A 27,896-nucleotide genomic window follows, 5' to 3' on the forward strand; every position below is an offset into this window, starting at 1 on the left:
AGGATTGTTTTGAGAATGAAATAGTGAATGCATGTAAAACACTCGGTAAGTGCTCAATGAACATTAATAAAAATTAGTATTGTAATTGGAGGGTAGAATCCAACTCTTGTCATATCTTAGATTTGGCCTTGGGTCCAAGAAGACCTATTTGACTTTCTGCAGAACTCCCAGAGCATGATTTTCCTTGGGGAGGAGGTGCAGAACTTTGCTCTGATTCTCAAGAATGGACGACCCTCAAAATGCCAGAACCCTGTGGATCCGACAAAATGGGGACCAAAGAAACACCAACAGCTTCCTTGCCAACAAATACCATCTTCCTGCCCCAAGACAGTGCTTTGCGATTCTGCTCTTATGTAACCTCAGTGATCCCCTCGGAATTCCTCACGCTGTGAAATCGGTCCTTGCTCGTTTTACCAAAATGACCTAAATGCAGAACTAGGCTGCGAGGACATTGGAAGAAGAGGGACAATGAGACAAGTTGAGGAGTAGGAATGCAGAATCGAGTTTAGGGAAGACAGATGGTTCCTTTCCTCTTCTCCCAAAGCGGGCATCCTCATGTTTGTCTCGTCTACCCGACTTCAGCTGGTGCTCTGAGCAGACACGCAATCCCCTCCCTCTCCAGTGAGGCTGGCTGGCTGGCTATGTGGCTGATGAGGAGGCATTTTGGGGACACCTCTCTGGCTTCCTATCATAAGGGGTGCATTTGGACTCCGTACATAGTCCTTGCCTACACAACCTTTGTTCTATTCCACCTGCAAACCCCATGCAAGTGGGACTGGTATCACTACCTTCTGGGTTGGAGTTGGATTAGCATTGTCGCCAGTGTGTTTGAGACTTTTTGGATGGATTTGATAACATCACTAATACATTAAGACATCAGGCTTCCTGTGGCAGCAAGGGCTCACAGTATTCTGGAGTCGCTTTCTTTTCTCAAAGGAAGATGCTAATTTCCTACCCTGTCAGTATCTATAAAGGGAAGCGAGGTAAAAACAAAAGAAAATAGTGTATGTGAGCAGGGGTCACCCCAAATGGGCTTTTTTCTTTTACACTTGTGCTCTGACAATACGCAAAACGAGGACCTCCCACTAATGATTATTTTCCCTTTGCCATTCAGATCTGCCTCGAGAAATTTCAAGGACTCCATTATGAAGACAGCTTCTAAGAACCATAGAAATCGCATTGCTTTTGAAAGTGCTCGTGCGGGTGGTGGGCTGTGCTGGCTGAAGCAGCAGGCTTCAGACTGCTTTCTCTCTTATCAGCGGTTTCTCTTTGTGAATGAGAAATTCAGAGGCAACTGTATAATTTTAAAGTCCGATTACCACAAAGAAAGAAATGCATCTGACATCCCAATGCAGTAGCTTTGACTATTTTAATGGAAATATGCTGGAAATGGGGGAACCTTCCACCGAAGAGAAAGTGATGAAAGACCGAGAGAGAGACATTTTATACTGGAGATAAAAGGCCTGTTTTCTAAGGTCGTTTCTTTTAACTCCCCCCGGCACCCCCCAACCTGCTACTGGGGCACCATGCAAATGTGTCATTGCAGGAACTGCTTTGTTATTCATTTTGTGCCTCAGGTTTCCTGGTGCAGGGGACGGCCAGAAAGTGGGTCTTGTTTACAACTTACTCAAATCACATTTTCACCTTTCACAGGGCCTTGAGAATAAGGTTCAGGTGCTCACGTGAATATATTTATCTCTTTTGTCCAAGTATCAGGCTACCTTTTACCTAAAATACACAAAAGCAAGACATTCTTGACTAGTTCCTCCTGTGACAGGCAGGGCTTCCAACTGAATTCTCTTTTGCTTTAATCCAGATAAAATGCTCAGGGAGCCCTTAAGTGCCATTGATTAAGGTCTGGTAAACGGTGGTGGTTTTCACTGAGGGAAAAAAAAAACTTTCCTCTCTGGCACGGTACTCAGTTTACAGAGGCTCATCATCGCGATGCTATTCCAACAACATTGGATAGGACCGTAAACCCTGAGTTAGCAGCCGGGGTGTTAACAGAAGGGACAAGCCCCTGGTGGGAGCTGCCTCACCGCACAGGCCCCGATGCGGAGTTCAGAATGGTCTCTTTTGTGCTCCTGCTACACCAAAGCACAAAGGCCCAGGTCCTTGGACACAAAAATCAAACTGGAATTACTCCCCAGCAACAGCTTCATGAAAGAATTGCACTCCATTTTTTCCTTCCTATGTATTCTAAGATGCCTCTTTCAATATTTCTAGTTATTGATTGGCCTCACCAGTCCTACGGGCCCGGGGTGGTCAGAGGGGAGTAAGCAGGCCGGAGGTGAGTAACTGAGGTGGTGATGCCAAGTCAAAACCATTCCCTGGAACCAGGGAAGGGGCATCTGTTGGGAATATGGGGAGCTGAGGCGAAGCCTCTTGGTAGTGATTGCAGAAACAGTCTCCTTAGGGGGAGATTCTAAGTTTCAATCACAGGACCCCGCTTCACTTCTTGCCACACGAGCTACAGATGGGAGGTGCCTCCTATTTATAAAGGGTCCGAGGAAAGAAACTCTTAGAGGATCGCAGCTTTCCTTTTCCATCTTCCTCTAATCCCAGCCTCCCTGTGAACCTGCATTTCTCAGACAAATGGATCCCCCCCCTTTTTTTTTACACAATATAAGGCTAACCTTTTGTCTACAGCCAAGTGTTTATGTTCCCAAGCCCATGTGGACATGCAGGCTTACTCCAGGCTGTCCTGAAGTCTGCTCCCTTTGCTTCCGTGTCCAACACATACCATAAATGACCTCTACATCTGGGGTCAGCAAACTTTTTCTGTAAAGGCCAATTAGTAACTGTTTCATGTGTCGTGGGCCTTGAGATCGCTGGCACAACTACTCAACCCTGCTGTCACAGTAGGAAGTTGGCCACAGACAACATGGGAATCGATGGATGTGGCTGTGTTACAATAAAACTTTATTGACAAAAACAGCTGATGAGCCAGATTTGGTTGAGGGGCCACAGTTTGCTGACCCCTGCTCCGGAATCAAACCTCAAGCAATCTTTGGTCTGCAGTTGCTGGACAGGCAACGAAAACGAGCTAGAGGAAGACTAATGTAAAAGAAAGGAAAACCAATTCAAGTTGGTAAGGTCTATTCCTTGGCTGACAAAATTAAAACACCTCCCATTAGGTTGCCATCTGTACAGATGCCACCACAGGGAGTTGGAAAACCTTGGTCACACACTCCCAGTTTCCCAAGACTGGGCCTTTATGACTTGGCGCTAAATAGACACAGCGCTAAACCTATCTGGAAATCAACTTTTCATTTTTTAAAACTCTTCTGAAGAATAGGAACCTACAAGAACTTCAAGAATATTAAAACTTCATTTGATTTGTTTCGTATGCCACTCACTGCACTGACAAGTATGATTGTCTGGAATACATTATAAAAATTAGAATCTCATTTTTTAAAATTAAAGGTTCTCAGATTTTAATGTAAAAGATATATTTCCCCCCCCCAGAATTCAGGTAAAACTGTCTCTTGTGACCATGGATACATATTCTAGTTGAAGGAAGTAAGGAGAAAAAAATATACATTGAAGAACTTAGAATGCACTTTATCAAATTCTAAAGTCTAAACCAAAATACATAATTTAATCCGTGCCAGACTTCCTGCTCATTCATTACCTAGTATATTGTGTCCACTTAGCACAAATCAAAATTGGGGTTTTTTATCATGTCTGTCCCCCATAAGTGCTTAATTTCTATTCTTGGCTGCTATTATTTATGTTTCGTTTGTGATCTGAATACCTTTAGGATAAACTTTTCTAAGTGGGGTCACACCAGTCTTTTTACTGGTATAAAATTCCCAAGGTGCTGATCTCCAGCTTCCAGGTAATGATCAGGCCAACATCAGAGGAAAAAGGTTCAGAAAGCTTTTGTGTCCTTGTCACCTGTGGATTGTGTTGGTTGTGTAGAAGGGCGGTGTGTCTGCTTGCAAAAACTTTGTATTAGGGTATTCAGCCACAAAGGACCTTGCAGTTACTCCTGTTTATCTGAATGACGTCAGGGAAACGCTTGCATTTGCCAGGGAGGGCCTTTTCTGGCTCGGTAGAACCCTATGTGTGATAAATGCAGATTCTGGCCGCGGGACCCTACAGGATATACGGAATATTGATCCACAGCAACCTCTGATAGCTTTTTGGAGTTTTCTTGTTTAGATCCTACTGCTATAAACTAAGCAATCTCATGATCTTGCTCTTGAACAACCCAACTCTTCTCTATGGGATGCTGAGCAGGAGGGGACTAGAGGGAGCCTGGGGTCTGGAAGCCGGCAGGGCCATGGTCTGACCAGCGCCACCCTTCCTCCCCGTACTTCCGAGGGACTGCGCACACACCGCTTGCTTTTATACCCATGTGTACAAACCGTAGCCCAGAGCTTGAGTGGCAGCTCCTAGATATGCAACCTCTTCTTTTTTAATCTCCTATGACAAATCTTACCCTGCTTGTGAAGTAAGAACAAATTAGAACCTTGTTGAAGGAAAAAATAAAAACAAGAAACAAAAGCCATTCAGGGCTATAAATACTACTTCATTTCGGATCGTGGGGCCCACCCTGGCCGAGTGGCATCCGGGACTGTCTTCGCCAGGCGTATCTCCAGTCCACGCTCCTTGGACTCCACATCTCTCAGCCCCTTGGCTTGTCAACCTGCTGTTGAGACGCCCAGCCCTTACTGAGCTGTTCCCCTCCAGTCGCCCAAAACAAACTACAGGAAACAACATGATAAATAGGATGTGCTTCTCCTTGCTGAGTGCATTGACTTAAGGCATAGGCACATTTCCCCCTCTTTGAACAGAGATGGTGTAATCCCCTGTCCCAGCACAAGAGCTGGCCAGGGTGACCCTGGAGCATGACGATGAAGATGGAGTGATGGGTGGTAGCTGATGGCGGGAATTAGAGAGTTGCGTCCACACATGGGGGGTGGGGTGGGGTGGGTGCTGCGGGGCCTAGGGGACACAGTCTGATAAAGATGCTTGACTCAGTTTACATTACATTTCAGTGAGCGTGTCTGGGGGAGACACGTAGTACTTTAGATCTCTTTTTCTTGCAGAAAACAATGGTGGATTTAGGAATATGAATATCCCTAATATATAAAAGATCGAGTCAGTCTGCGCATGCCTTTAAACACACAACGCATGTCTCTAAATTACCTACCAATCCCAAGGAACATGTAAAAGTAATCAGGTTCCCGATGCTACTCTTAGACTTTCGTCTCCAAATAGCTCCTCTTGGGGTAGGGGTCCCCCTCTTGTTAATTTTCATTGATCCAATTATTTTCTGAGTTGGAGTCTATTGAATAAATCAGAAGTGAGGACAGAACAGATTTTGAGCCTTTCTCCCCTTTAAACAGAGATATATTACCCATTTACTCTTTGCCTGGAAGCCCACGGAGTAGCTTCTGGCCGCCAGGGGAGCAGCCGGTATCCTACTTTGTGCTGATTTATAACTCCGGTTTTGACGGAGGGATAACAGGTGAGTTGGAAGGAAGGCAGATAGCAGGAACTGGGTGAGCAGTTCACACTTTGCTAAAATTCACCCTCTTCACTCGCCCAGCTACAAAAGCCCCCGAACATCTGACTGCGAGGAAGCACAGCCAGTTCGAGCGCGTGCGGCTGAACTGCCCCGTCCCTAGGGTGCAGAGGGAGAAGGGGGCCGGCCTCACTAAAGCTACGAGAGGAAACCAAATGGTCCATTTTTAATTCCCAGGTTGCAGCACTGGAGCCTGACTGGGAGATTCCCGCCATCACTGCCCTGTGATGACACTAAGGGAGAAGACATGCTGTTACTCAAAGGCGTAGATGAATATTTGGTAAGTGTCCAAGACACTGAGTGATTTTTTTGAAGGGTCCGGGGGATGCTGAGCCTGAATTAGTGTTTTGATTTTTGTCATGTAGGTGGTGGGGTGGGGATGGAAATGACCAGATATCCAGGGTCACCCGTGGTTCCTTTTGTACTGAAACCTCATTTTATACAGAGGATATATATATTTATTTATATATATTTATATATATTTATATCCACCCACACACGCAGACACGCTCACGCGTAAACGCACGCACGCACACGCACGCACAAGGTCTTTGATAGGCTTTCTGTGTTCTAGTAAAAATAGCCGGCAGCCAGCATCTAAAGCCAGAGAAAGGCCTTCCGCTGCCAACAGTGTCTCTATGGAGAGTCTCTCAAAGGCAGACACTTGTGTTTATCTGACAAGTGGAACCCGTCCCTGCCTGGGACAGGAATAATCTCCCGTTGGCGCAGACGCAGATCTCGAAGACCTTCTGCCTCGCTCCTGTGGGCGTGTAGGATCCGTGAGGCAGTCTAGGTAGTTTGATTTTCGCAGCATCTAACTTAATCTGGAGAGAGTAAATAGGAAGGGAGAGTTAGAGGCTGGCAGGTATTTTCCTGACGTTCATAGTGGATGAATGTTCAATCCAACTTAAATCGCATGAGCACATGCTATGCATTGAGTATTGTGGGCCCTGGGTATGTGGAGATGAACAAGACCAAAAGTCTCTACCCTCACCGAAGCTTCTATTGGAGCAAGACAACACTGCAATGACAACGTCGTATAGATTGGCATTTTGCAAGAGTATATCACGTGGAAGGTGAGCAGAGTCCCAGAGTGAAACAAGGTTGGAAATGCCAGCTCAGCAATTTCCTTTATTGGGGGCTTTCTCAGGCCCTAAGTACGTCGGTGTGCATGGCTAGTCTTCAAGAATATACTACACTTTCTGGATGTAAGTGACTGTTACGAGACGACTGATTCCTGCAGAATCTGGACCCTGATAGCTTTAACTGTACCTGACGTAGTCACTGTGTTAAATGTGTGTGGCTTGGAGTTTGTGGCTGTTTGAAGAGACAGTTTGATAACTAAATGCTCAGTCTGACCAGCTCTTTGCAGTGGATGTCGAACCCATGAAAAGATGGGCTTGGCGTACAGAGGCAGCTCGAAGCTGATCAACTCTCAGTAGCTGTGGAAAGTAGAATCAAGTTTTGCTTTAAAAAAGGAAAACACATTTTTTTTCTCTTCTTAAGATTCTTCAAGAGAAAACTTTGCTTATGAACACAATGAAGGCATTTAAAAAGTCTGCGGCTGAATCATGTTTTCTTGACGTTGCCTGTGAAAACACAAGCGGCCATTCTGCTCATCAAAGTGGGGTCGTGTCAGGGTAAGAGAGTGAATGTTCGCCATCTGTCACCCTCCTGTCGCCTAGTCTGTTGAACTTGAGGCTTCTCTGAGTTGGGGTAGCTGTAGGATCTGACTCTCCATGCTCAGTGAAAGTAGAGACATGCAACATAAACTTTACAAATGACTACAAGTACATTAAGTTCTTCTTTAGCCAGATGTGTGTATGAGATAGACCGTAATTTGCTAGCTACCTAAATCTTATTTTAAGGTGACAGGAGACAGAATTTGGAAATAGCAATCATCTTTACAGCCATATGTATTATCCTGTACTTGCAATACATGCTGTTTTCTCAGCATCTTACAAATAGTGACTCATAATTTTTACATGTTTTGGGTTTGGCTTATCATGGTCCTTCCTGACATATCTGTTTCAGAACAGAACCTTCTGGTGGGCCCCTTCTGTTGGTGCGGGGTAGGGCCAACTGCAGCAGTGAAGGGAGAACAACGCAGTCTCGGGCAAGGCTGGCTCGTTGTAGCCGAGTCTCTCTGGGGCCCCACCCTCCTCTCCCCTACCTCTCCATCTTTGGACTCCAGTCTCAGCTCTGTTCTGCAGGTGGCTTCCATGTTGCCGGCTTCTGCATTTATTTCTACTCCCTTTGGGGCCTCCATCACCAGAGAGCGGGTTGGGGACTCCAACCTGAAACATATACAAGGCTAAGATTAAAGATCCCATTTCGGCTCTTTGTAAAATTTAAGAGGAAGTTTGATGTCCAGAGCACTGAAGCAGCACTTCAGTGTTTGATCAGCAAATGTTTCCGGCTTTGATGAACAAGCCTGGTGAAGTAGATGAGGGAGAACAACTCTGGGCTTTACCTTCGGTGAGTATCACAAAGGTTGTGCGGAGGGAGTTCCAGGGTCCTGACTTCCTCTTATCTTACCCTCAGTCAGTCACTGCTTCATCGGCAAAACTAACCAAGTTCCTACGTAAGTTTACTTTATTTTTAGACTAAGGCAACTCCAGGCCTAAATTGAGTTTCCTAGACCTGGTAGGTGTTCCTTGTACTCTGTCCTACTTTCTGTCTTCCATGGAGGCAGAGAGAGACATACATGGACTCAAGCCATGGGGCTGCCTTACCCGACCTTGGGCAAGCCTTGTTTTTCCTCTTTTCCAAAAGCTCTCAAAGCCTCCGTTTCCTCACCTGTAAAGTACTTCAAACAGTGGCTGGCATGTTGGAATGCATAATACGTATTAACTGATGTTCGCTGCTGTTAATATTGTTATAATACCATCAAATCACAAAGCAGTTTCAGGCCTTGCTCAAATAGGTTTGTCAGAAGGAAATTTGGGGCAGCTCAGTGGCTGGAGGGGTTTGGAGAGGGGGGCTGAGCTCACTGCAAAGCGACAGCACCAGGAGATGGGACCCAGTTGCACAGCTGCTTTGCTCCTTGACCGCAGTGGGGGTTGCATGTCTCCGAGTTTGTGGGCACTCACATAGCTATAGCTCCAAACGGGTGCATGAATTTTATTGCGTGTGACTTAATTATCATGTTAATTATTCTCACAAAACAGAGGCTAATATCCTCAGAGTATGTTAGTTAATTACTGTGTGTTAAATTAAAAACAGGGGCTAATACTCCTTAGAAAGATTTTTGCCTAACTCACTTCATGGGAAAATGTTACCCATCCACTGAACGGTCCTCCGTTTGAGGTCGTTACCAAATACGAATGAATGCAGGTCCCCCTCTCTTCGCAGAGAGAGAGTGTCCCAGCTAAGGAAGCAAGGGCCTCAGCATGGCTCTCTGGCTGCTCTGATTCAGACCAATTCCAGTGTTCCTAATTTTCAGACACTTAAAAAAATTCTCACTGAGGATATTATTTATTTGAGAGAGAGAGAGAGAGAGAGAGAGAGAGAGAAACATTGATGTGAGAGAAAAATATTGACTGGTTGTCTCCTGTTCACACCCCAGTTGAACCCACAACCTTTTGGTGGACAGGACGATGTTCCAAGCAGCTGAGCCACTGGCCAGGGCACTTTCAGACACTCTGAACGTGTTAAAAAGGAACATCACCCTGCCTGCCAGCTGCTGACTCCCTTCCCTGCCTCCCACCTGCCCTATGCCTCAGACAAACCCCCTTGGGCGTCACAGGTGGCAGAGGGAGCAAGCTGACCAGTGGGACGTCACCACTGAGATTGACACCACCTGCCACGGGTGCCGCGAGAGGGCTCCTCCACACTGCTAGGCCTGGGCTCCTGAGGTTTGCTTCCGGGCAGCAGGCTCCTCCCCCGATTTCTGTGTTTGCCCTACGGTGCCTCAGCCGGAATCAGAGAGAGGAACCACAGGTCTAGAACTTGAAGACAGGCGGGCTTATATTCTCTATAGCTCGTTCTTTCCCTTCTGCCGCCCCCTTTTGTGTGCAGCAAAAATCCCTCAAGCCCTTCCTTCTACTCCAGCAGGTGGTGCTGGTTCAGGTGTGGCTCTGCTTGGAATTAGGGTTCACCTCATCTGCGCGTGGTTTTTCCCAGTGCAACATCAGTACCAGGAGGGGTCTCGTTGCCCGAGCAACAGGGAGTGCCGCTGTGCAGGGCAGCCTTGCCCATCCACTGAGTCCCGCTCACCCGAGCTCCTCCTGTGCTCTTGACTGCTCTCACTTTTGAAATTAGAAGATGGTTTTGCACCTTGGTGTTTTCTGTTGTATAAGGTCTGACTGGTTGAACCCAGTGTATCCTACCTTTTCTAATGTCTTGTTTTCACTAAGGTTTTCCCCTCTGGCCTAATTTTCCCTTCTGGTAATATTGCCTGCTCACCACCAGCTGTGTCCACACTCTGCTCAATAGTATGGCTGCCGCCCACCTCGTACAGGCGACAGGCCCCATGCCATTTTCGACCCCTTCACACTTTCTCATCTGATCTGTTAACTCACAACTTCTCCACAGTCAGTAGACCGATTCATCTCTGACCTGGGCTGTTCTAACAGCCTCACAAGTTCATTCTCTCACTTTTCCTCTTCTCTACTGTACTTCACACACAAGTATGTCTTCCGAAAGTGAGTTTTGAGCACGTCACTTTTCTTACCAAAACCTCCACAACTTCCTCAGAAAAGGTCTGACCTTCTGAGTTGACTTAGCCATTGAGAACTTGGTCTGATATATTTTGTTAGTTTTATTTCTTGCCACAAACATCAGCTCTGTTTTACTGAGAACATACTAGGTAATGGATCCGGTGCCAACTGTGTTATATCATTTAATCCTGTCACAAATCCTATGACTTCGCTGTTCCTGGGATCCCAACTGTACAAGCAAGGAAACCATGGTAAGCAACTTACTCAGAGTTAAATGTCTAGTAAAAGGGCAGAGCCCAGACTCAAGTTCAAGTTTAGTGGACAGCAAAGCCAGTGCACTGACCACACTACCATACCACTTCCAAAAGAACTGAACTGTTCTTTGTCATTAACGGCACCTCTTTCTTCAAGGCATTAGCCCTTGTAGTCCCAAATCAGTCTCTGTATGCAACTCCACACACGTGGCTCAGGGACACACGCTTCCCCAGGCGCCACATTTCCCGTAACTTATTTAAACAGTTGGCGGCAATGATATCAAATTCAGAATATGGTGGGTTTGCTCACATTTGGTAGGCAGTATTCAAAGCGAATGACTCATTCATACATAATATAAAACAGTTGCGGTGGGGAGAAAGAACTTGATAGGAAAAAAATCTGCAGCTTGGAGAAGTTTATCAGGTGGTGTTGGCATTTCAAACGGGCCCTGGAATTCCCTTCACTCTTGTTCAATGCCTGTGAGCTCGGAGGTCAGCAGGAGACCCCCCCCCCCAAGGCCAGAGCGGATGCCAACCAAACCCTACCTTTGCCCCCTCTCAGCCCTGGGAGTGCGAGGGTGCTGAGCCAGGCAGCTACTCCGAAACTGTCTCCTACAGTAAAAGGCTACAAAAAGGTAGACATGACTATTTTGAGGAAGCAGAGACCAAAGGTAACTGGCTTTCCGATTCACAGCCCATCTTAACTTCCTTTGCTGTCAGGCATCGTTGACAGGTGACTCACATGCTAATCATTTCTTTGTGACAAAGGTCTTGCTGGAGCCCCGTGAGGTCAGCAGAGAGCAGACAAAGCACTCCCGGAGCGGCCAATCAATTTCCGACCAATTACCAGGCACACAACACAGTACCTTACTTGGCATTAGCATGGAGCAAGGAATAATGGAAGGCAGCTTCCTCCTGCTGGCTCTGGGAAGAGCACTGCTTCCCTTAGGAGAAGGTGCAGCTCTCCTGAGGGAGGGCTGAGGCGACTCCGAATGGGATAAGGGGCAGCCAGGGAGGTTCCCTGGGCTGGGCCTCAGGAACCATAGTTCTCAGATGCATCAGAATCCCCTGGAGGGCTTGCTGAAGCAGATTGCTGGGCTTGGGCCCCAGCTCTGATGCCCTGGGGCTAGGGCGGTGCCTGAACGCTGGCACTTGTGACAGGTTCCCAGGAGATGCTGAAGCTGCTGCTGGTTTGGGGACCACCCTTGGAGAGCTCCTGCTCTAAAGCAGCTGTCCTGCTCTCTGGCACACACTAGGGTTAGGCAGGTGACACGACTAAAGCCCTGAGAGAGCTGTGAGGAGGACCACAGTCTCCGGACTGTAACGCAGGGCCAGTGATGGAGGCGCTGTCTGCAGGAGTGGCTGCTGCCCTAATCTGTCCCACTGCTGCCAGAACTTCCGGTTAAATATCTTTTACAAATTTTATTCTAAATCATTCCATTTTTAGAATTGATGCAAAAATCAAGATTTCTAAAAATATTAATATGGTGTAGAGACCGACAGTGCAATGAGCTTTGTAGAGGCACCATCCTTCTTAAGAAAGAGAAGTTTGTCACCTCTGGGAATGCGCTGAGCCCCTCTTCCCAACCCCACCCATTTCCTTCTCTCGGGGATGACTGCCACAGTGGGCCTGAGGTTACTGTTCCCTTGCCTTTCTTTAGAAGATGACTACACTGCGTTTGCCTCCTGAACACTACATTGTCTGCTGTATTGTGTGTTTTTGATTTTACACACAGAATAGTTCCACTCAGGTGTTCTTTAGTGACATACACGTTTTTCCCTGTCAACATTCTGTTCCTGAGATGCTCCCATGCGTATAGTTTTCCCCGGTGCTGTCTTCCATTGTGAGGTATCTGTCCGTCCTTCTGCTGGACAATCGGGTCGGTTCCAGGTTTCTGTTTCGGCAAACTGCATCTTGTGCACAGATCCTGGTGCATGTTTGTAAATTCCCTTTAGGACACATGTGTGAGGAGTGGGGTCTCTCGCTTCTAGGATATGCATATCTACAGCTTTATTAAGTACTTCCCCACTAGAAATATAAAGGGTTCTGCTGCTTCTACTTTCTTGCTCACTTTTGATATTTTTAAATATGAGATGAGTGTGAAATGGGACGCTGTTGTCTTTTAAATGTGCATTTCCAGATTAGCAATGGAGTTTAGCATCTCTTCATTTGTTTGCAAGCCATTTGGGGTTCTTCAGTGAAATGTCTTTTGTCTGCTTTAATTGCTTTTGTTGTTATTCTGTGCGTGTAAATTACAGCAATACTGTATTCTGAAAAGTAATTATTTAGTAGTTCTCTGGATTGACAGTATCTTTTTAGTCTGTGATTTCTCTTTTCACTTTATGCTTAGCATCTTTGAAGGAATGAAGTTTTACATTACAGTGTCCACAAATGTACAGTCTTTTCTTCTAGAGTTTGTGCATTATGTGTCCTGTCTAAAAAATCCTTCCCTACAATGAGGTCATCGAGTTCTTCTACACTACTTTAAAACTTTTTATTTTTTCTTTTTCAAGTAAGTCTTGAATTCACCAGGTATTAATTTTTGTGTCTGGTCAGAAGAGTCAGGGTAAGAATAGATGCAGATGCATGATCCTGACAACACGTAGTGAAAAGCTCACATGTAGCTCTGTCTCAAATGATGTAACCATACACCTGTGAGTTTCTCTCGGGGAGTCCTAGTCTGTTTCATTACCCTATTTGTCTATCCCTGTGACATCAGTTAATTATTTTAGCTTATTTATTACAATCTAAAAATAATTTCTATTTCACAAGGCACCTCCCCGCTACCTTGTTCTAGCTCGCCTTGGTCTCTCCCACATGCATTTCAGAATGAACCTAAGTTTTAGCAAAACACCCTTTTGGCATTTTGATTTATGTTCATTCCATCTGTCTCTAATTAGTTGTGTTCCCTTTGATGTATTTTGGTACAGCTTTAACAATTTTCTCTCTATGGATTCAGTATATCTTTTGTGGCTATTGGAAATGGTATTTTTCTTTAAAAAATATGTCTCTTACCCCTCTTTCTCCTTTTGTATTGATGTCCAATTATTTTGTATGTTGATCTTTTACTTGACATCTAGGTAAATTATCTTATTTTTCATAATGGGTTTAAAAGTTATTTTCAGTGTTGTGTGTAGGCATTAATTAATTTATGACAATTTTATATCTTTTCATTTCTTATACCTTTTGTTTATTTTTCTTTCTACACGGTATTGCTTAGGGCTGACTGTCCAATACTGTGCTGACCAGAAGTAAGAAAGTGGACCTCATGCTGTTTCCTGACTTTAAAGAGAAAACACTGAGCGATGTACCATAAGAATGATTTTTTTGGTTTAAGGTGCTTTCCTCAAATACTTTTATTAGTATAAGAGAGTTACCTTTTATTCTTATTTTGCTAAAAGATTCCATCATTCATTAACATAAATTTTATCAAGAACTATTTTTTCTTCATATAGTTCTCTATGGGTGAGCTACATTAATTTACCAATACTAATCCACTCCTGTGTTTTTGGCATTAACCCGCAGTCATTATGTATGATCTTTTCCATGTTTCTGAAACTATGTTAATTTTTAAGGGATTTCTGCACCTGTGTTCATAAGTTAGTTTATCCTGTGATTTCTCTTTCTTGTGAGATCTTTGCCATGTTTTATTACTTTTCTATATTCTAGAATTTTATGTGCAAGGTTAGAATTTTTTGTCTCTTACATGTTTAAACTCATTGATAAACCCTCTGTGCATGGGAAAACATCGTGTTTCCATTTTTGAAGCAATTACAGGACTGTACAGTTTTTGTGTTTCTTCTCAGATTGGTTTTGATAAGTTATCTTTTTGTTGGAATCGTCCAATTTCATGTGAAGGTGTAGATTTTTTGGCAAACCTTCTCATAATATCTCCATTTTTCAAATGCTCCTGTGTTGGTAGTGATGTCTTTCCCTCTGAGCCGTACCACTGACTGAGCTCCTTTCAAAGGGCTGGCTTTCTGTTTTGTTGATCTTATCTGTGATATTGATACAGGGTGCAGCCAAGGTGGGGGGACCCCAAAAAAGATTTGGAATGGTGTCCAGAACTCAAGGTGTATAGAAATATTGGAGAGACATATAAGATGTCCTTACCCCTTCCCCACAAGTGTGAGTTGAGGGAAGGGACACAGACCAGGAACATGCAGGGCTCTTTTGTACAGCCACAGCCTTGCAGCTAATCCATGGCATGGTCATTTAACATATCTATAGCTTTTGGTGGGTCACTTGGATATGTTAAATGGCTGTGGCCAGGCTTGGACCTAGGGGAATGAAGTCACTCCCCCACCCCCCAAGATGTAACTGGGGGCCAGGTCCCCTGAGTTACAGCGCCTGCGTGGGAACTTGGAGAAGATTGGCTCTAGGACATGGGGCCATACCTGCCCAGACTCATGATGGCAGCCCAGTAAACTTGTAATAATACAGAGATACTGGCAGATGTAACTGATCGTGGGAGGAGTCAGAAATAGGGGTACAGAGGAAGACTGGCGTGGGGATTTAAACCCAGATGCAGCAGCCATTAGAGAGAGAGCCATGTGGTTTCAACAGAGTTAAGACCTCCTCTTGCCCAGGTGAAAGAGGGAGAGCCATGCGGTTTCAGCAGAGTTAGGACCCCCTCTTGCAGTCATGAAAAAGAGAGAGCCATGTGGCTTTAGCAGAGTGCAGACCCCCTCTTTCCCAGGTGAAAGGGAAGACCATGCAGCTTTGCCAGAATGGAGATCCCTGCGACTTGGTGAAGAAGAAAGACACGTGCTCTTGGTGGAGTGCGGACCCCTGCAGCTTTGGTAGAAGAGGCCCACGCAGCTTTGGGATGCTCCCTTTGGCCATGTGGCCTGGAAAGCAGGAGAGACTGACTGACACTTGGTACAAAGAACTCTTGCCAGTGGAAGGTGCCACATGACTTTGGATTAACTGGAGATCCTGCCTGGACGGTCGACACAGCCCACAGTGCCAGCGACCTGAAAAAACGGACATGTGCCCTTTTCCTGATTTACATACCTGGAGTTGGGACAGTGGGGAGAAGGGAGCACTGTGTGTATGTGTGTGTGTGTGTAGGTGTAGGTGTATACCCTTAAAGACTTTAATATTTTAATGAAGGCATTAGGCCTGAATAGCATTAAACAAACCTTTCCTTTCCTTTTCACAAATCTCTGGCATTGAGAGATGTCTTTCCTCTGGTGGCGGACAGACAAGCCCAGTAGGTATTAGTATACCGTCCTTGGGAGGGGCACCTGTTTTCTGTAGCAGTTTTCTGGCCTCCCTTGGTGGGCCAAGTATTGCCCCCCTTGGACCCCTGTTCCATAACATTATACGTACTTCTGGTTCTTGAATTTTTCCTCATCTTTTTCTTCTAGATAAATTAGAAACATTCCAGTTGTCTGCCATTCTACAATGTGTTGCCTTCTTAGTTAATTTTTGCCTTTCCTAATTTTTAATCTGTGCCTTTAAAGTTATGCATTTTCCTTTGGAAGCATCCTAAGGAGTATTTCTAATGTAGGTATAAATATTTTCTAATATTAGTATGGATTCTCCTGGGGTCTGTGAGTTTTATAGATGGTGTTTTCTCAGTTTCTAAATATTTGAGATTTTCTAGGACATATTTCTGGTATATATTTTCTTCAGTGATTTTAAACTTTTGAACATTGATTTTGAATTGATAATCTTATAATGAGAGACTGTTTTCTGTATAAAATCAATTCTTTAAAAATCAAAACTATCTTTTGGAGCCAGTATGCTTCCATTTTTATAAATATCCATGCCCTTTTGAAAAGAATGTTTTGCAGTAGGTGCTATATTCTATATACATCTATTGAAATTATTTAATTGTTCTTTCAAATACATATCTCTGTGTTATCTGTTGATCTATCAGTTACTACAAGGGGTATGTTAAGTGCGTACTGGCTTAGAGCTATTCCATCTTACTCATCTATCTACAGTGATCCTCCTCATTTTTTATAATGGTTTGTTCTTAAAACCCATTTTGCCTCTTACTGTAGTTGTTCTCACTCTGTTTCTGTTGCTACTTTCCTTGGAGACATTTTTTCCATAGTTTTAAATATAACCATTCTGTGTGTTATGTTTTAGATGTCTCATATAACTGGACTTTTAGTTCAGATGACCTTATATGGAGGTAAAATTTATAGACAGTGAAATGCACAGATATTTTTATTTTACTGACAAATACATATTGTATATGTTTAAGGTATATAACAACATTTTTTGCATTTTTTCACTATTGAACTTTGGGGGGCAACACAGATTCACAAAACGACACGGGTTTCGGGTTCACAGTTGTACGACTCCCCGCCTGTGCACTGTATTGTGTGTTCATCACCCAACGTCAGGTGTCTCCATCCCCATTTGTCCCTTCTATTCCCTCCCCTCCTCCATGACATTCTGCTGACCACGCCATGTGTTGATGCACATGTACATTGTGAGGTCATCCTTCCAGTTAAGCTAGTTAACCTGTCCATCACTTCACCCATTCCCCCCACCCCACAAGCATGGTAAGAAAACTTAATATCTACTCCCAGCATAATATATCATTGTTAACTACAGTCACTCGGCTATAGAACGCATTTCTCATATAACTGGGATCTATGTCTTCTACTCAGTATCCTTGTAGGAGACATTTGGTGGTTTCCAGTTAGGGGCTGTTTCATACAAAACAGCTGTTGTGAACATTCTTACACAAGCCTTTTTGAGGACAGAGTTTTCATTTCTCTTGACTAAGTGGCCATGAAGGAAATTTCTAGGTTATAGAATAGGTGTCTCTTTAAAAAGTGTGGGTAGGCAGCATGGGACATGGTCCCCAGTGGTTCTTGCCTCCTGGGACCCATGCCCTCACGTGGCTCTCTGCCCTTCATGTGGGCTGGAGGTGGGGCCTCGCTTCTGCATGAGGAGAACATGGAAAAAGTGATGGGGTGTCACTTAGAAGACTGGGGTACATAGAGACTGTGGCTTCCCTCTTGGGTTTTGCTTTCATCCCCTCACCCTGAAGGAAGTCAAATGCCACATTGACAGCTGCCCCGCAGAGGCATCTCAGAACTGAGGGAGCCCACAGCCCCTCCCCAAACCAAGCATTCGAAGGGACCGCAGCCCTGCCTGACAGCTGAACTCCAAAGCCCAGCACTGCTCTGAGGCAGAGGCACCCGTCACTGAGCTGCACCCAGGCTTCTGACCCACTGGGAGGTAGTGACCATCCATTGTTTTAGGCTGCTAAGTTTTAGGAGAATATGTGAGTCAATAGATTAATATAATAAGAAACTGCCAAACTATTTTCCAAGATAATTGTGCAAGTTTACTTCCCTACCACCAATACTGGTGTAATGAAAGCCATTCTAGTGGCCACAAAATAGTTTTTTATTATGGTTTTCATTTCCTTGATGATTAATGATATTGAGCAGATTTTCATGTGCTTATTGCCTATTCAAAGGTTTTTTGGGGGGGCAGATAGCTGCTTGAATCTAATGTCCAACTTTTTTGCAGTTCTGTTGTTTGTGTTTTTGTTATTGATTTGCTTTATCAATTTACCCATCAACTATTTATGTACATCCAGTATTTCGCCTCTATTCCATGACTTGCCGTTTTATTTTTTAACAACCTATCGTGATAGATTTTAGTTTGTCCCACATTTTATGTTTAGTGCTTTTGTGCCTCCTCTAAAAAACAGTGTCTGCACCAAGGTCAGAAAAATGGTCTCCTGTGTTTTCTTCTAGAAGCTTTAGAGTTTTAGCTCTTAGGCTTAGATTTATGATCCGTGTTCAATTGGCTTTGAAGAACAGCGTGAAGGTTAATTTTTCTCCCCAATAAGTCTATCCAGTTCTTGCAGCATAATTTGTGGAAGAAAAAAAATCCTTTCCCTATCAAAGAGCACTGCGGCTTTTGTTGAGGACAAAGTAGCCACACGTGTGCAGGTCTGTTTCTGTCTGTTTCTGTCTGTTCTGTCTATTTGTCCAGCCTCATGGTGAAACTGCAACCCTTACTTAAGTCTAAAAGCTACTGTGAGGAGAAAGCAACATTCATTTTAATCATGGCTAAAGATAATGAGCAAAGTTTCATGTTCTTACTGGGTATTCAAAGATGTTCTTTTGGGAGAAACAGGCTTAAATGTTCTGCCCAACTTTCTGCAATTTAGTTGTTTGTGTTTTTGGTATTGATTTTCTATATATTTGTAGTAAAATTATTTTATACATACATAGAAAGAAAACTCTATAGATTTCCATCCTTTAACTTTTGCAAAGAGAAAACAGATTGTTTTGGTTACTCAAGATCCTTTCCCATGTCTCTCTTCAAAGCCTGTTGGGATTTTTATTGGACCTTTAGATACATTTAGGGAAGAGTAGACATCCTAACAATATTGAATCTTCAATGGATTTTTAAAAAAATCTAACAGTCCAAATTCACAATTCTTTTTTAAAAATTATTTATTTTTATTTATTATTTTAAAAATATATTTCATTGATTATGCCATTATAGTTGACCCATTCCCCCCTTCACTCCCCTCCACCCTGCACAGGCCTCCCCCACCATTCCCCCCTTTCGTTTATGTCCATGTGTCACAAGTTCTTTAGATTCTGTATTTCCCATACTATTCTTGCCCTCCCCCCTATTTTCTACCTACCATCTATGCTACTTGTTCTCTGCACCTTCTCCCCCTTCTCCTCCTCCCACTCCCCTGTTGCTAACCCTCCATGTGATCTCCATTTCTATGGTTCCACTCCCTCTAGTTGTCCTCTTAGTTTGCTTTTGTTTTAGGTGTGGTGGTTAATAACTGTGAGTTTGCTGTCCTTTCACTGTTCACATTTTTTTATCTTCTTTTTCTTAGAAGTCCCTTTAACATTTCATATAATAAGGGCTTGGTGATGATGAACTTTTAGAATTTGACCTTATCTGAGCAGCACTTTATCTGCCCTTCCATTCTAAATGAAAGCTTTGTTGGATAGAGCAATCTTGGCTGTAGGTCTTTGGATTTCATGACTTGGAATACTTCTTTCTAGCCCCTTCTTGCCTGTAAAGTCTCTTTTGAGAAATCAGCTGACAGTCTGATGGGAGCTCCTTTGTAAGTGACTGTCCCCTTATCCCTTGCTGCTTCTAGGATTCTCCCCTTCATTTTAATCTTGGCTAATGTAATTATAATGTGCCTATAATGTTCCTTCTTGGGTCCAACTTCTTTGGGACCTCTCTGAGCTTCCTGGATTTCCTTTGCCAGACTGGGGAAGTTCTCCTTTATTATTTGTTCAAATAAGTTTTCCACTTGTGGCTGTTCCTCTTCTCCTTCTGGTACCCCTATAATTCGGATGTTGGAATGTTTAAAAATGTCCTGGAGGTTCCTAAGCCTCTCCTCATTTTTTTGAATTCTTGTTTCTTCCTTCTTTTCTGTTTGGTTGTTTCTTTCTTCCTTCTGGTCCACGTCCTTGATTTGAGTCCCAGTTTCCTTTCCATCACTATTGGTTTCCTGTGCATTTCCCTTCATTTCAATTAGTTTAGCCTTCATATGTTCCTCTAATTTGTGGCTAAAATCAATCAATTCTGTGAGCATCCTGATCACCAGTATTTTGAACTGTGCATCTGAAAGGCTGGCTATTTCTTGGTCACTTAGAATTATAGGCTCTGGGGCTTTGAGCTGTTCTTGAGTCATAATGTTTTATCTGTTCGCACCTGTTATTTTTGAGGGGTGGAGGCTTAGGTGTTCACCAGGGCTGGGCCACCTGGTCGCTGGGTTGTGATGCAGTCTGGCTGAGTGGTTTGTTGTTGTCGGATTTCCGTACAGTTCAATTTTCATTGTTTTGGCTGTGTTTTTGTTTCTCAAACTTAGCTGTCTTTAAATTTAGTTGTGAGAGGGGGCACAGTGTTTCCACCTATGTCTCCATCTTGGCCGGAAGATCGCAAATTCACAATTCTTGATATATGAGCTACTGTTGTTATATATATTTTGGTACTCTTTAATCAAGCAAGATTACTATATAATCAATGTTAATTTACATATATTCATGTATTTTCCCCTTTCTTTACTTATTCCTTCTGTTATCTTAAACTAACCTTCCTTTTCACACCAAGAAAATGAAGTTGATATTTCCTTTTGGTGAGGTTTGCTGGGGAAAATTCTGAGTTTTGTTTTCCTGGAATAAATCTTTAATGTCCCTTCCTGGTGGGAGGGATCATGGCTGGAAGCACAACTATGCTGACAGTTACTGTGTCTGAGGAACTGAAGATATTATACCTCCATATTCTGGTTCTTACTGTTCTGGTTCAGAAGTGAACTGTCAGTTTAACTTCAGTTCTGGAACTTGTATTTGGTTCTTTCCTCTCCTGCTGCGTTTTATCTTTGGTATTTTGCAGTGTTGTTTATATGCCTAGATCTGGATTTAATTTTATTACTTGGGTTTTTTTCTCTCTCTAAATGTGTAGTTTTGTGTCTTTCATCACTTCTGGGCAACACTCACCTCAGAGGTCTTTGAAAATTGTTTTGGCTTTATTCTCTCTCTCTCCTCATTACAGTAACACCACTATTATCCTGACTTTCTGCTGGCTGCATGATTCTTTAGATATATTTTCATGTTCATGTATTTTTCTTTTTATCTATTTCTTACCACATACACTGAGGTTTTACTTTTTGAGATAGCATTTTCATTTGTAGAAATTCTGTTTGGCTTATTTTTGAATTTGTGAGCCATTTTTGTTTTTTACTCTTTAAATTCCTTCTTTGGTTTCCTTCCTTCATGTATTTCTCTGCTGAAGCCCACATCTGAAGCCTCTGTGGGTGCCAACCGGCTGCCTTGTCTCTCTTTGTGCTCCTGTTCCTGGTGCCTTGTTTCTGAGTGTGCTTCGTACTTCTTGATTGTGGGCTAGTGTTTCTTTAATCTTTATCTGCAGACACATATTTAGAGATAAATGCAGGCTTGTGTGCATTTAAGGTGATTTTTCTCTAGAAGATTTGCATTCATTTCCATTAATCTCTGGTGCCACTTTCAGCTTAAACTGCAAACTAATTGCTTGAGGCTTCAGGACCACCCAGGTTATATGAATTCAGGCTACAAACCAGAGGGACAGCCAGTTTGGAGACACCAAGCCTTGGAAAAATATTTTGCTTTATCTTCCATTCAGCACTGAGGTCCAAGACAGGCAATTTCCCTTGCAGCCCTCTGGGTGGAAAGGTCGGGGGTGGGGAAGACTAGGTCACTGCATTGTATTTCCTCCCAACACTGATGGTTTGGTACATTGGGGTCCCATTTTCATCGGACCATCTGCTTCAAGTGGGTCCTGGGGTTTGGCTTTATTCCCATGACCCTCTTCAAGGATGTCCAATCTTTTGGCACCACTGGGCCACACATTAAATACATTGTGACACAATCACAAAGAAATCTCATAATATTTTAAGTAAATTTATGGTTTTGTGTTGGGCCGTATTCATGGCCACCCTGAAGCACGCATGGCCTGTGAGCTGCAGGTGGACACCCCTGCAGCGAGGCTCTGGACACCGAAGCCGAATTGCATCAGTTTAGCAAAATCCGTTCAGTTACAGCTGACCTCAATGCCCAGATTGCTTCTCTGGGTGTCCATGCTATTTCAGGGTTTGGACTCGGAATGGTCCCCCTGAAAATGCTTTAAAGATATTTTTACCCAATAATAATAGTTAGTTTCAACTAAAACAACTGGTTGGGGTATTTAGCCTACCATATTACTGAACTAGAGGCCTACGTTTCTGATTTTTCAAAAAATTGATTTTGAAATTGTATAGTAAAATCAATTCACATTTAAAGGTGGGCAACATTGTTATTATTATTTTAAACCAAGGATGTTAACAACTTTCTGAGACCCAGATCTGGCTTCAGGGCTGCCAATAAGCCATTGAAAACTGTCTGGAAGTTTATCCATCAGGGTACAGTGTGAGAAAGAACCTGTATGAGTAACGTGTATAGAGGCACATGACAGGAATTTAACCTCCTCCAGAGTGGGGGCCAGGTACAAAGCCTACAAAGAATGTCGTCTTTGCGTCTGATGCCGGAGCCTGAAGTCAGCCAGACAGGCGCTCAGGCAGGGAAGGTGGATGTGCAGTGGGAAGAGCGGGATGGAACACCCACTCCATGATGAGCTGGCTCCTGTCTCTTACCACTTCCAGGTCCCTGATTCTGTGGAGGGACAACTGCTGCCCTTCCTCATGGAACTGAGGATGCTTCCAGCCCAGGCTCTGGGGAAGCTGAAGAAGGGTCCAAGGGGAGCTGGAGGACCTAAAGGCAGGGCCTGCCCCACACTGACAAGGTGAGTTGGCAGGTGACTTTAACAGTGCCTGGTGCCCTGTACCCACCTTTCAGTGTGAAAGGAAAATGGCTGTGGTTTCACTCCCGCTGTCTCACCCCCAGGCAGCGACGCTAACTCAGAGAAGGGGGTTCCAGGGAATGCGGTGCCAGCCTAGCTAAGTGGATCCAATGCAAACCCACACCACTGTGCCATCCTGCTTCAAATGGCTGCTTTGGCGCAAACACACTGCACTCAGTGGAATAAAGTTCAGCTTCCAATATAGAAACTGATTAAAAGAAAGTAAGCACCTACAAAAAGTAAAGAGAAGTGGGCTTTCCTGATTATATGGGATCTGCTTTTAAGTCAAGCAAAAGTTACTTTGAAACTCATGCTCCTCAAATGTGATAGCTATTTAAATTTCATAAATGGAACTGCAGAAAGGTCTGTCTTTAAACACTGAGTTGAAAATCTAAGCAGAGCACTCTAAGGTTCTGCTCTAAAGATTTAAGCACGGGGCTGGTTATTGGCACTCAGAGGCTATTGCATTCAGGGTGCAGTGATGCTCTGTCCTCCGGAGCAAAGCCACTTTGAAGTCTGCTTTGATGGCAGGCAAGCCGGGCCATCACAGAACACTCCTCTGAATCGGCCCTTCCTTCCCGGTGTTGAGCTTCTTGGTTTATTTCATAAACATGTATTATACTAGACCTTAGGGGACAGAAAAGTGGCCTCTGTGCCAGTGTGGAAGAGTCATTAGGAAGTGGCTCATTTCTTTGGACATTTATTGAATTCCTATTATATGCAAAATGCTGGGGTTATAGTTGTCAACAGTGTAGACCTCCTCCCTGCCCTACTGAGTGAATGTGCTCTTGTGCATGGGGCATAGTAGGCAGCTGCTGGCTTACAGCGATGAGGAATAGCTGCGGACTGGCTTCTGAAAGGAGCTGGGTCTGGGAAGGCTTACGGTGACACCTGGAGGTAAAAGGGAGTTAGCCTCATGAGAGGAAACCATTCCAATTAGATGGAGTGGCACAGATGAAGACATGTAGAAGAAAAATCGTTTCGTGGCTTAAAAAAAATGGAAAGAAGGTCCAAAGCAACTGTGGTATTAATAAGAGGGGGTCAGAAGTAAGTTAGGCCTGGCCTTGCAGAATATGGAGAGACAATGAAAGGTTTTAAATGGAGTCGGGGAATAGGGACATAAAAAGACAATGGACAGCCTATCTGATGTCTGTGTGGCAAAGGTGACTGTGATAGTTACTTCTATGCATCAGTGCGATGGGACACAGGGTGCCCAGGCACGTGGTCAAATATCACCCTGCGTGTCCCTGTGAGTGGCTCTGGGTGAGAGAAACATTTACATCTGTGGATGCCGTAAAGCAGATTGCCCTCCCTAATGAGGGTAGCCCCATCCCGCCAGCTGAAGACCCGCCTACAGCAAAGGGCTGAGTAGGAGGGAACTTCGCCTGCCTGCCGAGCTGGGACACTGGTCGCCTTCCACTCTCGGACTGGAACTTACACCACCAGCTGTCCTGGGTCCCTGGCTTGCTGAGTGCAGATGTGAGGACTTTTCAGCCTCCATCATCGGGTGAACCAAATTCTTCATGATAAATTACCACCCCGCCCCGCCCCCATGTGTGTATGGTATTAGGGTTCTCCAGATACACAAAACCAACAGGATGCATGTATGTGTGTGGGTATACAATTAACCTTATATACCTATGTGTCTGGGTACAGAGTAGAGAGTGGAAAAGAGGGGACAAACATAGGATTGCTAGAGAGGAGCTAGCAGTCTGTGGTTATGCACGTGGGAGAAGAGGGTGTCCTGGAATTAGTCAGACGGTGATGGGATTAGTCAGAAACAGTTTCCAGTGCTTTGAGTTTTATAACTGGGGCACTGTGGGGGCCAGCCACTGAGACAGGGAGAGTGTGCGTGGAATACTCTCAGAGTGGAAGGGTAGAAAATTGTGAGTGGAGTTTCAGGTATGTTGAATTGGAGGTGTTTGGAACGTCAAGGAGAAATGCGGGTACGCAGGGCTGGAGACAGACAGCGGGAGGAGTGTCTGACTGTGGCTTGCAGCAGAGTCCCCTACGGCTGCGTGAATGACAGTGCGGGTATGCAGCCCCCCAAAACTCTTTGAAAACAGAGTCTGGAGTGTCAGCTGCCTCGCTGGGCTGCAGAGACGAGGAAGACGCTCTGAGAAATGGTTGTCTTAGCCAAGTCCCCAAATAGGTGGCTCTTGAAATGTTCCTTTGAAATGTTCTCTCTCTCCAGCTACAGACAGCAAAATCCTGACCAGATGCCAAAGTGCCCTGACTCTGTCACGCCCCGAAGGGGTTTCACGGCACCTGTGTGGCTCAGGGACCACGACAAGGAGAATGTCCTTGCGTCTCCAGGTTTATAGGACGCCCTGGGCAGCTGTTTCCCCTGTGGCACCATCATGTCCTGCCCTTTCTGCGTCCCTTCGGAATCTCCGCGTCTCTCCTCAAACCGCCATGTTTCACGCACCCACGAAACGGGGGGCGGCCACGGTGTGTCCCTTCCCTCCTCGGCTGCTCTCGGAAGGGTCATAAATCCAACAAACCGACAAACCCTCAAATGCGATCACAAGGCCTGTCTCTAAAACCCAGAGAATAATTTACTTGCTGTCTGTACTATCAGTTTGTTCTCTCTGTTTCAAGCTCATTTTTTGCTGAAATTGTTTTTGTTGAAACAGGGATTACTTACCCAGATTTCTCATTTTCATTTCCTTCATCATATGAATCTACATTAATCACTTCCAAACCTAGACAAGCTTTTAGATCATATTTTGCTCCCATCCTCAGAGAATGGAGACAATGGCTTTTATTACTTTGGGGAGCGACCTTCAAAACACTATAGAAAACAAGCAATACATGTGGTAACCGAAACAGCAGAGCTTAGCCCATCTTCCCTAGGAAAGACACCAACACTCGGATTATTGTGTGTGTTCTACGTTTGAGGAACAGTAATTAATTAGGTAAAGTTATGATTGAGAGGGGAACCATTTAGGAAAAACCCCTGGTGGGGGGGTTTGCTGATGCAGTCACTCTGGGGGAGCCCTTGGCTTGGCTGAGGCCCCTGCGTGCCCGGGAAACGTCCCTTCGGTCAGAACCACCTGGGGCGCTTTCAAAGCTTGGGTCACCCCCCATACCAATTAAATCAGCATTCCAGGGCATCTGGATTTTTAAAAACTTGTCTATATGGTGATGATGGTCGTCGATAAGCACTGACTTAGGCTGACTTGGTGGATCCAGGTGTGTTGCAGATACGCAGAGCCCTGCCATCCCACTGTGGGGACAGGGTGGTTATGCCGCTGTTGCTGGAGAAAGAGTAACCCCAGCTGTCGCCTGAGGAGCCGGGTTAATGTAGTTGATCAAACAGAGACCTGCTCTGCCTGCCCTGTAGGTTCACTCTACTCCCCGGACCGCTTGCATTTTGGGTTGCCGATCTTTCGATACTGTGTATACAACCCCTTAGCCTATCAGCAGGACTTGACTCATTGTGTTTATTTCTCAGTTTCTTCGTTGATCTGAAGTTCATCGGCTCTCATAGAATCTTCAAGAGCTCTAAGACCATCGTCTAATTGTGCTCTCTGATAAACACTGATGAGCCAACATCAGTGTCTACCATTGAAGAAGCCGGTCTGCTTCAGTGCCGTGGGCTACTTTGAAGTTGGGGGAAGGTTTCGATGCCAGACGGCTTTCAGACGTGGTACTGGGTGTCACCATGCCAAACACTGTGGCAGTTTAGTCTTCAGTCTCCAAATTCACAGTGCTCCCTCTGACCACGTGTTCTTGCCACTTCTGTGACTCATCCTGTATTTCTGAGTTCGGCTTTCACGTGGTCTGATTCAAAGGAACCTCAGAGGAGTTGAGCAGAAGTGCTGTGTCAAGTTCCAGTGGCAGATTTAGCTTCACATCTCATCAGTGAGTTTATGTGATATGCTGTGCACGGCAGGTGCTTTTCATGTGTCCGGTCCCATCTGACATTCACCACCAGCCCCATTTGTGAGGCACGGCAGTGGAGGTTTTGAGAGGTTAAATGTCACGGTGCAGACCATGTGCCTAGAGAGTATAGATCAAACCACGGCCCCCTAATTCCTAGCTAGTATGTTTTATCATATTCCCTGGTTCTGATGGTTGAAAAGTAGTTCAGCATGTTGGGTGGAAATCTCGTTGTGCTATGGCAACCACAACTGCCAGAGGTCAGCACTTCGTGTTTACAAAGACAAGCATTTGTTTTAGCAGGCGGTTTGGTTACCCTGAAGTTTCTCTCATCCAGGGGACAGAGGATCTGCAACAGAGCCTTCAGTGAGACAACTTGAGTGACCTCCGCGGTCATCTAGTTCCAACAAATGGGAGGTCCCCATTCTGTCTGTCCCCTCCTCACCCTTCAAGTGTCACTTAAATGCTACTTCTTCAGAGACGCCGTCCCTGGCCACCCCTTCTATCGCTCAGCAACATTCCTTCAGGCCACTGAACACAGTCTGTAATCATTTGGGTTTACTTGTTATAATCTCTTCCTTTGTCTCAAACAAGGTCTGCGAGGGCAGGAATCCCATTAGATTTGTGCCCAACAGTAAGGATGTTGCCTGGCTAATCACTGAGTGTTTGTTGATCCAAGTGCTGCTGAGTTCTGCTACCCAGCACGGAAAACAGCGTCCTCGGTCTCTTCTGCGTACAGTCTGGGGCTGTGAAATACTCTTCCCCACCTCCTCTTACCTTCTGGGTAGGATTCTGGACAATTTATTATTGTAGTCTAATTACATTAGAATTGGCAGTCACATTAGTGTTATTTCATATTGAGTTTAGAACAAAATGGTAAAATAGGTTCCTCATTATGGGACCCATTTTGCTAGTAATTGCCTCATTCTATATTTCTGCTGCTAGGGCCTGCCCCCTCCTCGCCACCCCCCACTGCCCACCTCCCCTGCCCCTGGCCTAAAAATTTTAATCTTCAGTTTTTTGGAGGAGATACAGGAGAGTGATTTAAAACTTAAGAGTCAGGATTTTGAGTTCAGGCACTTCTGTCTGCTGGATGTTTGACCTTGGAAAAGTGGACACGCCTCTCTGAGGCTCAGCTGTTTGTCATGTTCTGTAGGGACAACAAGACCGACTCCCTTACAGGACTGTACAGAAGCTGGGATGTGGAGGCCACAAACAGTGGG

The 27,896-nt window shown here is 44.7% G+C and overlaps 1 protein-coding gene across 1 annotated transcript in view; it reads right to left on the bottom strand.

The window, feature by feature from the left end:
* Positions 1-1,483: 1,483 nt before the first annotated feature.
* SGCD (sarcoglycan delta) overlaps positions 1,484-27,896 on the bottom strand; it is a 359,332-nt gene continuing 332,919 nt past the window's right edge. The window contains exons 7-8 of the mRNA XM_037044827.1: positions 7,710-7,833; positions 1,484-6,360 (exon numbers count right to left, since the gene is read on the bottom strand). Of these exons, the coding sequence (XP_036900722.1) occupies positions 6,187-6,360; positions 7,710-7,833 (298 nt within the window). The 3' untranslated portion in view covers positions 1,484-6,186. The remainder of the gene's footprint in view (positions 6,361-7,709; positions 7,834-27,896) is intronic.

Source organism: Sturnira hondurensis, unplaced genomic scaffold (assembly GCF_014824575.4).
Source record: "Sturnira hondurensis isolate 20B ecotype Veracruz unplaced genomic scaffold, ASM1482457v3 Scaffold0004152, whole genome shotgun sequence".
NCBI lineage: Eukaryota > Metazoa > Chordata > Mammalia > Chiroptera > Phyllostomidae > Sturnira > Sturnira hondurensis.